Below are 12,874 nucleotides of genomic sequence, written 5' to 3'. Positions count from 1 at the left end.
AATTTTGATATATATCGAGTTGGCCTAGTTGCAGCCAAACGCATAAATATAAATGCACATGGATACGTTATATTAGAAGCCTCATTCTTCTTGCGGGTTGCATATGATTGTGTGTATATGTGTGTGTTTGTTGCAGTTACAGAGGTTATGACTGCAGAAGCAATCTCTTCTACACTCAGACCGGTGAGATTGTGTATCACGTGGCAGCTGTTGGAGTCGTGTACAACAGACAGCAGAACACACAGCGGTTTTACCTGGGCCATGATGATGAAATCCTCTGCCTGGCCATCCACCCTGTTAAAGACTATGTAGCCACAGGCCAGGTACAGTCAAACAGCCTTGACGTCTGCTATTCATATCAACATATTTTATCATCTCAGAAGCATACAGAACTAATATGTTTATATAACTAAAGGACTGTAGTAAATGTTTATATTAACCGTATTGTCCTTCGTGTATGTTTCTTATCCAGGTGGGCCGAGATTCTTCTATTCATATATGGGAAACAGAGTCTTTGAAGCCATTGTCTGTTCTTAAAGGATTCCACCAGTTTGGGGTCTGTGCTCTTGACTTTTCAGGTATGATATATTTAATATTTATTCAGCTATTTTTATAATGAGCGTCGCTATTGCCCATACTTGAATAAACATGTTGAGTATTTCTTGTCCCGCTTCATTTGCGCTAAGGACAGGTTTGACATCACTTTACGCAAAACATATTGCTGATAAAGGAAATGATATATAAAAGGTTATATTCTATAGGATTTGAGATGTATCTAGGAACCCTAAAACATTGTGAAGATGGCATTTTATGATATTATTTTATAAGCTTTGTGTGATCAACTGCTTGGTCATAATTTGTATTTATCGTACAGTTATGACGCAGAGAGGAAGAGATCTTATGAAAGGGATTCGCAACAGTGGGTGTCATGTACATTTGAAGCTATACTGAGCCGGTTCTCTATATTCTGTTCGTCTGACAGCTGTCTGGAAATAGAAGCAGACTCCCTCCAACCACTCTGGGCGGCACCTGTTATCTCTTTGTTAGTTTAGCAGATCCAGGTGCTTGGCAAACAGCATCAAATCTGGTCCACTTTGCAGCTTTTTATATTCAAGACCTGACACGTAAACCCACCAGTCACAGTGCTTATAGGTTACAGATGTTTTGGGGCAGGGGATATTAGTGCTTCCCCAATAACAGGCCATCAATAAACTTTGTTATTTTTATTGATTTCTAGAGGCAGACAAGCCCAAAATAGCACATAACCGTCTGTCAAGGTCACAGGCCTAAACTTAAACGATTATTCTCATGCTATCCAGCTGCAATTTCCTATGGAGTGATACATTAGTTAGCTGTAACGTTGCATTACTTGCAATGGCTTGTGTCATAGTTAGTGATGCTGAGATGGCAGGATGTCACAATGCTACTATGCTGTTATTTAGTGGCTTATACAAAGTATAACGAGAGCAGTGTTGTGTCTGTCACTGCAGCGGACGGGAAGAGGCTGGCTTCTGTGGGTCTGGATGACAATCACACCATCATCCTTTGGGAATGGAGAAAAGGAGAGAAGCTCTCTACAATCAGGTGAGTGAATAGGGGAATGTTTCGCTTTTCCCTTCTTATTAAGTGATACTGGCACCAAAAGTGTTGAAGAAATTATTACTGGTCTCAGACTGGTTTTCAGAACTCTTTCTAAAGAGATTGTCCCAGTTCAAAGTCTCGACAATCATTTTAATCTGGTTTATACTGGCTTAGATGGCAACTGATTGTAGGTTTTAAGATCATTTTTTGACTGGTTTTAAATTTTTTTTACATTGCAACATATTTTCTCCCCATCTAATCATATACACCTTATCATATGTTTTAACGAAAAAGAGATCTGTTGCATTTTGAAAGTCTTAACTTGAAATCAGACGTGATTACCCATAGAGACACCCAGCTGTAGAATGATGAAAACATTTCTTTTTTGTATAAAATACTTTCATGTGTGAAAAGAATTAGAGACAATCTTTATCCAAGTTAAAAGACCAATCATCACATTTGCCCATCTGTGTATGAAAATGACATAGAAACGTATGAAATGTTTCTGGAAATAAAGCTGTGATAACGAAAGGTTGTATGATATATAAAATACATGAAAAAAAAACTGTTCAGACATGGACGACTGAACTGTGTGATTGAACATGGAGAAAGTTGCACTCGGGATGATCCGATTAACAATTTTGACCGTGCATTGTGCTTTTTGTATGCATGCAGGGAAGGATTATGACTTCATAGGGCCCCGGGGGCAAGTTACCTCCCCCTCTCACAATTTTTCGGTTCTTTCTCGGCGTATTCAAAGCTATTGAAAATGAAATTTAAGATGACAATGTATATATTAAAACCGTTCTCACTCTGCGCCAAATGCCTGCGTTACGCTAAAAAACATTAAAACATATGTTGCCATGATTTGTTGATCATTACATTTTCTTCAGGGTTTCCCCAGAGGCCTTGTATAGGCTCCCCATAAATTAAACACAGATAAACATTTGCTTTCATTGTTGTTGGGTTCTCTGTACCAAACTGGATGGCGCAACTTTAAAGTCCAGGACCCCCTCGGGGTCATGGTAGTCAAGGGCCCCTGGGCACTGGCCCCATTGGCCCGGTCAGTAATCCATCCCTGTATGCGTGTAGACAGTTTCAGCGGCAAAAACATAAACATGAACTTATCTGTCATGAATCACAGAGGGAGAGAACCCAAGTGCAGGCAGACACGGGGATGACGGGGTTAACAGAGATTTTATTATACAATAAACACAAAACAAAAACCCACAAGGGGGTAAAACAAGACAAGAAATAACTAAACTGAGAAAACAAACACTAAGGACAAGACTAACTCACCAAGACCAAAACTAGAGACAGGATGCACGGAATAATCAATACAAGGGTTACAGACGAGGACCGCATACAAGGTACAATATACAATGAACGAGGACAGGACAATGAACACGAGGATGTTTTATAGGGGAACAAACACAGGAGATAACAATGGGCAGGTGCGGGTACTGAAACACTCAGGGAAGGTTAACGAGACAAAAGGGCGGGAAACACTGACGAGACACGAGAAAGCACATGGCAAGTTAGAATCAAAACAAAGCCATGCCTTTCTCACACAAAACCTAAGGCTATGCCATGAGTACGCTGCAAGACCAAGAATAAACATGACATGATGGCGGAATCATGACATAAGCCCCCCCTTAAATGAACACCTCCAGGTGTTCATCAAGGGGTAGACTGACAAGACAAGGCAGACTGGGACAATGACAAGACAAGGCAAAACATACTAAACAATATTAGGGGCAGACAAGAATACATTACAAAAGGGTTGGGGTGACATAATTAAAATAACAAATAAGGGAGGGGGGGAGGGTGAACAACAGAGTTCATGGGGGGAACACATGAGTCCATGGGGGGGAAGTCCAAAGGGGTTGGGACAAGGGGGAACAGTTCTTGTCCCTGGCGCTCGAGAGCACGGATTCCCAGGGGACTTAGGGGGACACCCTGGGGGGCGGCGCTCGAGAGCGCGGAGTCCCAGAGGCTGGAAGGCCGGCTGAGGAACTTGACTTGACGCCGGCTGGAAGGCCGGCTGAGGAACTTGACTTGACGCCGGCTGGAAGGCGGGATGAGGAACTTGACTTGACGCCGGCTGGAAGGCCGGCTGAGGAACTTGACTTGACGGGACCACCGGACTTGGGACCACCGGACTTGGGACCACCGGACTTGGGACATCAGGAGGCCCGCTGGATGATCGGGCCCTCCTTCCCGTATAGCGGCCACCCAAAAAATATTTGGGCTGAGTCCCGGTGTCCTCCTCCGGCTGGAGCTTCGGGCTGGAGTCGAAGGGTTTTGCAGACGCCGTCCCTGAATCTCTCCTCCCCCACCCGCCGTGGATGCCACCAGAAGAAGCAGGAACCCCGGAGCTCAAGCTGGAAGGCGCCGAGCCCCCCAGGGCAGACACAGCCAGGACGCAATCCTCCGGGACGCTAGCCAACGGAACAGATGCCACGACTGGAACTCTGACATCGTCCCGGTTGATCACGTACCTGACCATGTCCTCAAACCCCAGGGGCTCAAGCAACCTCCTCTCCGATGGCCGGAGGCAGTTGGTGAGGCAGCCGTCAAAGATGACCTTTAATTCAGCGTCACCAAACTCTGTCTCCCGCGCCACCGAAGAGAATGCCCTGGCGAACTCCTGGGTCCCATGCCCTCCCTGACGGAACCCAAACAGCAGGTGAGCTTGGCGAGACCGTCGGGACACTGCAAGATCGTCCATAATGCCGCCTACTGGGTTTAGATGTGCTTTGTTCATTCTGTCATGAAACACAGAGGGAGAGAACCCAAGTGCAGGCAGACACGGGGATGACGGGGTTAACAGAGATTTTATTATACAATAAACACAAAACAAAAACCCACAAGGGGGTACAATCTAACTAAACTGAGAAAACAAACACTAAGGACAAGACTAGACTAACTCACCAAGACCAGAACTAGAGACAGGATGCACGGATAATATACCCGCATACAAGGTACAATAAACAATGAACGAGCACAGGACAATGAACACGACGATGTTTTATAGGGGAACAAACACAGGAGATAACAATGGGCAGGTGCGGGTACTGAAACACTCAGGGAAGGTTAACGAGACAAAAGGGCGGGAAACACTGACGAGACACGAGAAAGCACATGGCAAGTTAGAATCAAAACAAAGCCATGCCTTTCTCACACAAAACCGTGACATTATCTGTAAGACAATGTGCTTTCTTCATGACAGTAGCTTGTTTATTATACAATCTTTCATCTCAGCATGATCATTAGCGCAAAACAGAATGCTGAAACCTGCTGCTCTTCTCTTTTATCCCAAGGAGAAGTTTTTGCATCGTAACACACTGTTAGTTGTTAAAGTTATGTAATGAACAAGTGAAAGTGATAGATACGTCTATAAGTATTTACGGGGCACTAGATTAGACACTTTTGTGATGGGTTTTGTAATGTGATTTATAAAGTTCAGATGTAGTGCAGCGCTCCGATCAGCTCCTCCCTGGTGCTTTCTCCGGTGGAGGCGGTGGGTGTGCGGGTGGAAGTAAATAGGGCCTGACAGTGCAGACACTGCTCAATGCTCTGCCCGCTCCGCATCAGGGCCTAATGTAGAACTGCAGACAGCCACCATTTCCTGTGCTGCTCCATTCACCTCTGGAACTCAGACCGAATGTAAAAAACAATTTACAGCCCAATAGTGCCTCATGCAAACCAAAAACTCCACATTTCAGGTTCAGTTCTCCTTAAGTCAATACAGTACATTCTTGATGATGTATATATTTATCTTCTTCGTTTAAAGGGGAAGTAAGGACAAGATATTCATCATTAAAATCAATACATTCATGCCAGACAAACTCATCACAGCTGGAGTTAAACACATGAAGTTTTGGCATAGAGCAGGTAAGACACTAAAGCTCACATGAAGTACACGAGCGCCAGTGTAGTTCATAATTCATTTTATAATGTGCCGTTATAATGTCCTCAGGAGGTGGACTGATTGGGAAGAAGGGCAGCATGGGAAAAACAGAGACCATGATGTGTGCTGTATACGGCTGGACTGAAGAAATGGTCTTCTCAGGGACCTGCGCTGGAGACATCTGCATCTGGAGAGACATGTTCCTGGTGAAAACTGTCAAAGCTCACGACGGGCCCGTTTTCAGCATGCACGCTCTAGAAAAGGTCTCAGATCTGACAAAAGCAAGGCCTGTTGAAATGTTTCAGCATTGTAATATTAGGAGGTTATGTGAGTTTACTGTTGTCAACAGGGCTTTGTGACTGGTGGAAAAGATGGAATAGTGGCTCTGTGGGACGACACGTTCGAGAGATGCCTCAAGACGTATGCCATCAAACGTTCGGTGCTGGCCCCAGGCTCCAAAGGTAAACTTTTCCTAAGTTAAAACACAATTCTACTTTCATTGATTCCAACTGGAAAAGTTAATATACAAATAAACAGATTTTTTGCAGTGTATAGTAGGGCTGTCAAACGATTAACCGCAATTTATTGTATCCGGAATAAAAGCTTGATGTTACAGTTAAATCTATGTCTGTTTACTGTGCATATTAATTTTAAATATATTAACACAAATCACACAAATACAGGTATATCTATTTAGGAAAAATTGAGAAGTTCATATTTTAGGGATGTCAAATGATTCATCGTGATTAAGTATAACAATGTGTGATTAAAAACATACACACACACATGAATACATTTAAGAAAAATCCAAAATATAAAGATAAATAAACGCTTATGTATAGTTTAAATATAAATATATATAGTTGGTAAATATAAATAAATACATCAGAATATTTCCTAAATATATATTCATATATGTATATGTTTTTAAAATGTAAAAATGTATATGCGCAGTACACAGACATATATTATGTACACAAACACAAACTTTTATTCTGGTTGTGAGTAATCACGATTAATCGTTTAACAGCCGGATCTTATTTAGATTTACCATTATAAAATTTTAAAAATAAAAGCGTTTATTCTTTTTTATATATTTTTTTAAATATATGCATGTTTATGTTTTTATAAATACAAAATTAATATGCACATATATTATGTTAACACCAACTTTTAGTCTGGATGCGATTAATCGTTTGACAGCCCTAGTCTGTAGCTTTAACACTGTGACATTGAGTAACTTTTACAGACACAAACCCCTCCATTCATCCTCTAAGAATATCCTATGTGTTTAATAAATAGAAAGCTGAGGGCATGCATGAGTGTTTATTTATAACACATCCCGTCCTGCAGGTTTACTTTTGGAGGACAATCCCTCCATTCGTGCCATATCTTTAGGTCACGGGCATATCCTTGTAGGAACAAAGAACGGTGAGATTCTAGAAGTGGACAAAAATGGACCCATCACTCTGCTGGTTCAGGTAAGGCAGAGATTCAGCTGCTCAGTGTCCTTCACCATCCTTTTACATTAACTAAGTATGTTTTGAAGGACAACCTATTTCAGTAATATTAAACATTGATGACAAATCTTCTTGAGGTCCTCCTCCCACCCCACATCACAAGGCCATGCCCCTACTTTAAAGACAATGGGCCTCATTTATGAAACGAGTGTACAACCAAAAACTGGGTGTACCATCGTTTCCATGCAAAACATATTCCATGCATTAAACATTGAGTGGTTGCTACAATGAAATCTCACGACAGGTCTCAACTCGTGTATGCAAGTTTTGATTTACCCTTTTGATAACTGATAAGGAAAAATGACAAATAGAAAGATAGATTAAGTTTTTTTCGTTTAGTATGACAATGTAAAAATTGATTCCAATGTGATTTCTTATTTTCATTACATCAATAGAATATTTCGTTTTCTAGCCTAATTATATGATCATTTAAATGCTTGAAATTACAAGGTTATTGGGTGCTTTGGTGTACAAAACTTTAATGACATTTTAGGCTATTACTAAGATCATTTAAATGCACAATTAAAAGTAAAATATTTACTTTAATTTAACTACAATAGACCTAATCAATATATTTATTAGCAATGGGTTAGTTTACCTATTTACAAGATTTCATGTTTTTTTTTATTTGTGCTATTTGTGCGATGTGCACGGGTGGGTGGAAGACGTGCACTGGGTCAAGATTGCCTGGATTTGTGTGGGAGGCTCACCATTTTCTCTTCACCTAAATGATTTTTTTAAATAAAAAAACATTTACACATTTAATACACATTTAATTGCACCGCAAAATGACCAGTATAGGGCTTAATTTACACCTACATTTGTTTTTCCATTAACACATTATAAAGGCGTCTATATATGAGCATGCTGTATTATGTCTTGCAGAACTTATGCATTGAAGTGCAGTTAAAGAAGACATTTCTGATGGTCTGAAAAAACAAATAAAAAATTGCTCTCTCAAACCTTGACTGCTATTGAATCAGTGCTACTTAATTTATATAGTAATTAAGTTCTAGGAATAAGTACACTCCGCTACGCCCCACTTAACATAAAAGTCTATGCCTTTTGAGACCTCAACATTTTTAAGAAGGATTTAAATGATCACTGCATTTGTTAACACAATGTTAATGTTTTTTTCCTGAGTAGTTCAGTTACATAACGTCAGATACACCTGCAATGTCATTAGGGAATAAATGATGACAGAGTTTTCATTTTGAGGTAAACCGCTTTTTTAATTTACATTCACTCGAAAATGAATCTCTATTTTATTTTACAACACCTGCTTCTATACATCCTGACAATGAGTTGTTTAAATTCGGTAATGTTTGTTGGTATAGTCATTTATTTTAAAACATTTTCATAAAACACAAAATCTATAAATAGAATCTAAAGACAAAATATATACAAAGTGAGATTTCGAATTACGCATCAGCTGATGTTTCATATACTGTACTTAGCACTTCAAACATTGATACAGTAAAGCAGCACGGCAATGATATTTGTCACATGACAATGAGTTACATGAAGATTTAAATGTACATTCAAATGTTTAAACTTTCTGAACAGTGAATAGTTTTTTTCATGTAAGCTAAGCAGTTCATCAGTAACTACATTATAGACAACTTTTCAAGATGTAAACGGGGTCCAGAAGCTCTTCCGGTTTCAGTTTTTATATATTTACGAGTATTTTTTTATTTTACATGTTAAACAAATATCTTTAAGATTTAATTATATATTTCAATCGGTTATAAATATTCTGTTGATTTTATTTTGTTTAAACGTTTGTCTATCATTTCTGCATTTTTCATGATAGAAAAGATATTTGGGGTTTGTGTCGTGTTGTGGAACAGCAGATTTTGGACACCGATTAAATATTTGTCTCTTGACATCGTCGGTTGTGCCCTGAAATGTTTATCAGACAATCGACCACTTGTAGCTGTATGGATTCCTTTTTAATCACAGAATACATGCGCAGTTATTATTGCTGATGGTAAAAGCAGATTGTTGGTTTGTTAGTTATGTGACGGTGGATGTGTTTTTAGGGTCACATGGAAGGCGAAGTGTGCGGTTTGGCCACTCACCCCCATCTGCCGCTGTGTGCCACTGTGAGCGACGATAAGACCCTGCGGATATGGGACCTCTCGCCCAGCCACTGCATGCTCGCTGTACGCAAACTTAAGAAAGGTAGGCGGTGGTAACTGAGGTTGCTGGAAAAGATACAAAGGACCTATATTGAATGTAAACCTTGTGTCTTTTATTGTTCCCGTAGCTCAATTTGGAGAGCATTGTGTTAGCAGGTCATGGGTTTGAGACCTTGTAAACAGAGACAATAAAAACCTACTACTGCATCTGATATAAATTGCTCCTGTGTATTCTGTGTCATTGGCATTCCAGGCTACACGATGCCTGACCTTATGCTTCAGAAACTCAATTTGCAAAGAGAAATATAACTTGAGTGAAGAACACTCAGCATGCAAAATGGCCCTAAGAGCATATTGATTGAAGAACTAAAGGATGTTTGTAAGAAAACGTCCCAGAGGAACTCTTGAATTCAACAAGCAGCTCTCCACAGTCCAGATCTGCAAGATGAGCCTTCAACTCTTCATCAACACAAATGAGATGATGTTTGATCATTTTCATTATAGTAAAGTGAATCTTACCCCGTGTAATGAGAAGGAATACGTTACATCTTATTATAACTGTATAATGCTTTATGGGTTTGTTTTACCCAAAGGTGAAATTTTGGTCATTATCTACCCTTGTGCTGGGACTCAAAATGAGAGGTTTAGCAGAAGGTGGACCCAACGTCTATATGCAGTGAAAGTATACTGTGATAAGGGGCTGTTAAAAAAGCTTCAAGTGACAAAAAGATTAAAGACTCAATGCTTTAGAAGAATATATGCAAATGAGGTTTGAAAGATGCAGGGAGAAATTTGCAAGTGAAAAACAACTTCAGTTTTTTCTTTTTTTTTTGTGGCTGCAATAATATGAACAATGTGGAAACAGCAGCAAATCTCCTGATGCTTTTGAATGTACTTCTGGTAGGAGGGCGATGTTGCTGCTTCTCTCCGGATGGCAAAGCTCTGGCTGTGGGCTTGAATGATGGCAGCTTTCTCATCGTGAACGCAGACACGCTGGAAGACCTGGTGTCGTTTCATCACCGCAAAGACATCATAACCGAAATCCGCTTCTCTCCTGGTTATTTATGCTAATATTACTACACAGTGTCTTGGCTATGTAATTCATTCATCTGACACAGAAAAAATGAAGAGACCATTTCAAATTTTAATTTATTCCGTATTTCTAGATGTATTGTGGCCATTACAGTCTTTTATCTGTTGAATTTCATCAAAATCAAACCTCAGGAGTGACATAAAGTCATCCAACAGCAATGCAAAAGACTTACAGCATGACAAGACACATAGAAACTGTAATAAAATTTGAGGTGATCACATAAAATAAATATTGTTTTATATTATTGTTGTATGGCTTCAAAGTGAATATGAACTTGTTTTCTTTGCAGTATTTGAGGTCTGAAAAAACACAGAACATATTTTCTGTTATTTTGACCTGTTTCTCCAGTTTTCATTTTATGCAAATTAATGCAAATAGAATCAATATTTTTATTAGAAATTTTGGAGAAATATTGTAAGTAGTTAACAAAATGATTTTTTTTACAAAAACCTATAAAGAGTAAATTCAGAAAAACTGAAAATAATTTTGAAATGGTCACTTGATTTTCTTACGGGTCTATATTATATACTTTACATTTGCATATGCTAATATGTGTGTAATGTATTAACATATAAATGTGGTATTTGGACAATGATATGAGCTAAATAATAAACATAAACAACTTTGCAGTCACAGGCAAATATTTGGCGGTGGCGTCAGCTGACAGTTTTGTTGACATATACAACGTGATGTGCAGCAAGAGGGTTGGCGTGTGCAAAGGCTCTATTAACTACATCACTCATCTGGACTGGGACAAGAGAGGTGAGAATATTAAAGAGCAAATAAATCGACAAACAACTATTGGTTGGTTCAGTGGTTCAGTTTTAGTGAACAGCAGCTATAAATTGCTTTAGATTCCACTTTGTTCGGTCAGATTTGAGCAGATTTTTCATTTTATGCGTTTCCTTTTCTAGGAAAGCTTTTGCAGGTCAACACATCAGCGAAGGAGCAACTGTTTTTCGAGGCGCCTCGTGGGAAGAAGCAAACCATTCCCTCTACAGAGGTACTGTATGGGTGCTGAGCATCTCACCGTGTCACCCTTCCGAGGGAAGGGCACCCTTAAGGTCAAGTACATGGCCCACTTTTCATTAGCTCTAAATGAAGACAGGGAATAAGGTCATGTTTAGGGCCACTGGTACAGTGAACACTTACTTTAATAACTTAAGGTTTTGTAAAAGCTGGAAGCCCTCCAATGCTTCCTCTGCTGTTAGCTAATTGAACAGTTTTGGTCTCCTTCCATATTGAATTGATTTTTATCTTGAAATGAATGCAGACTGTCATACTCTTTATAAGGTTTTTGTTCTTGTTGATCAATTTTAGTTACATAATATATGGCTTTGATGCAAAAGCTTTATGTACTGCATCGATTAAAACTTATTAATAAATAATTCATGTCAACATTTTAATGAGTTTGTTTTGTAATGAATATGTGACAATAGTGTGAGATTTGTCTACTCTCTGTTTTCCAGGTTGAGAAGATCGACTGGAGCACATGGACGTGTGTGCTTGGAAGTTCCTGTGAAGGAATCTGGCCCGTGGTCAGTGAAGTAACTGAAGTGACGTCCGCATGTCTCAGCTATGACAAGAAGTTGTTAGCCACTGGGGATGACCTTGGATATGTCAAGATCTTCAAGTACCCGGTCAAGGTTAAGAAAATCACTATTACGTAATCACCATCAAGGATCACTGTTACGTTTGCTCATATAGTATTGCCAACTACTGTATAGGAACACGCACAAAAATGCTGACGCATGGAACACTTAAAGGGATAGTTTCATCATTTACTCATCCTCGTGTCATTTCAAACGTATATGACTTTCTTTCTTCTTCAGAACACAAAATACGATTTTTTTTATTATTGGTAACCAAACAACACTGGCCGCCATTGACGGATAACGTATCTTCTTTTCTGTCATATACTGTAAAGGTGTTCAAAAAGGGTGGATAAATCATAGAAGTTTTATTTTTGGGTGAACTGTTCCTTTAAGTCACCACCTATATTTTAATAGTCAAGTAGATTTTTGTGTATCATCATAACTGAGGAGGACAGCCCCCCACACTTCTTCTTAAAAAGAAGTCCTTCACTTCCACATTTAGGAAATAATCACTGTTGTATACGCGTGTCGGTCGCCGTGCTAACTGAACAGGTTTAAGCAAAAGTGTCAGTTGTGCAACGACTACTGGGTGAATGTTATGCCACCCAATGAATATACACGAATCAAGCTGTCAAGGTTTGAGTCACGGTTTAAACTGTGCCTTCCCCTTTTTCCATTCAATAACAGCCTGCTCTAAAAATGTTTGCGCCTGTTAACATAAGCATTATTTTAATAGGGAAAATATACAAAATTCAAGCGGTACATGGCTCACAGCACCCACGTGACCAATGTGCGCTGGTCACATGATGACTCTCTGCTAGCATCTGTGGGCGGCTCCGACACGTGTCTGATGATCTGGAGCCATGAGACCGAGAGCTGTCGTGGGGTCAGACAGTGTGACAGCGAGGAGTCGGATATCGAGAGCGAAGACGATGGAGGTAAAACAGTTATCATTTAGCCTATAAAAACACATCTGATATCATCTAGAATGACCCCCATATCACACAATCTTCATTTAAAAGTGGGAATAT

General features: G+C 39.6%; 1 protein-coding gene across 1 annotated transcript in view; it reads left to right on the top strand.

Moving 5' to 3' along the window:
* eml5 (EMAP like 5) overlaps window positions 1–12,874 on the top strand; it is a 57,619-nt gene that overhangs the window by 32,235 nt on the left and 12,510 nt on the right. Inside the window, exons 14-26 of the mRNA XM_079459180.1 lie at window positions 137–323; window positions 473–578; window positions 1,491–1,584; window positions 5,378–5,478; window positions 5,564–5,757; window positions 5,844–5,955; window positions 6,848–6,975; window positions 9,057–9,198; window positions 10,060–10,212; window positions 10,879–11,010; window positions 11,163–11,251; window positions 11,718–11,894; window positions 12,580–12,781. Of these exons, the coding sequence (XP_079315306.1) occupies window positions 137–323; window positions 473–578; window positions 1,491–1,584; window positions 5,378–5,478; window positions 5,564–5,757; window positions 5,844–5,955; window positions 6,848–6,975; window positions 9,057–9,198; window positions 10,060–10,212; window positions 10,879–11,010; window positions 11,163–11,251; window positions 11,718–11,894; window positions 12,580–12,781 (1,817 nt within the window). The remainder of the gene's footprint in view (window positions 1–136; window positions 324–472; window positions 579–1,490; window positions 1,585–5,377; window positions 5,479–5,563; window positions 5,758–5,843; window positions 5,956–6,847; window positions 6,976–9,056; window positions 9,199–10,059; window positions 10,213–10,878; window positions 11,011–11,162; window positions 11,252–11,717; window positions 11,895–12,579; window positions 12,782–12,874) is intronic.

The sequence above is a fragment of the Barbatula barbatula genome (assembly GCF_947034865.1).
Source record: "Barbatula barbatula genome assembly, chromosome: 6".
NCBI classification, from domain to species: domain Eukaryota; kingdom Metazoa; phylum Chordata; class Actinopteri; order Cypriniformes; family Nemacheilidae; genus Barbatula; species Barbatula barbatula.
The sequence above is the reverse complement of the archived record's forward strand: the minus strand, read 5'-3'. Positions and strand labels throughout refer to the sequence as shown.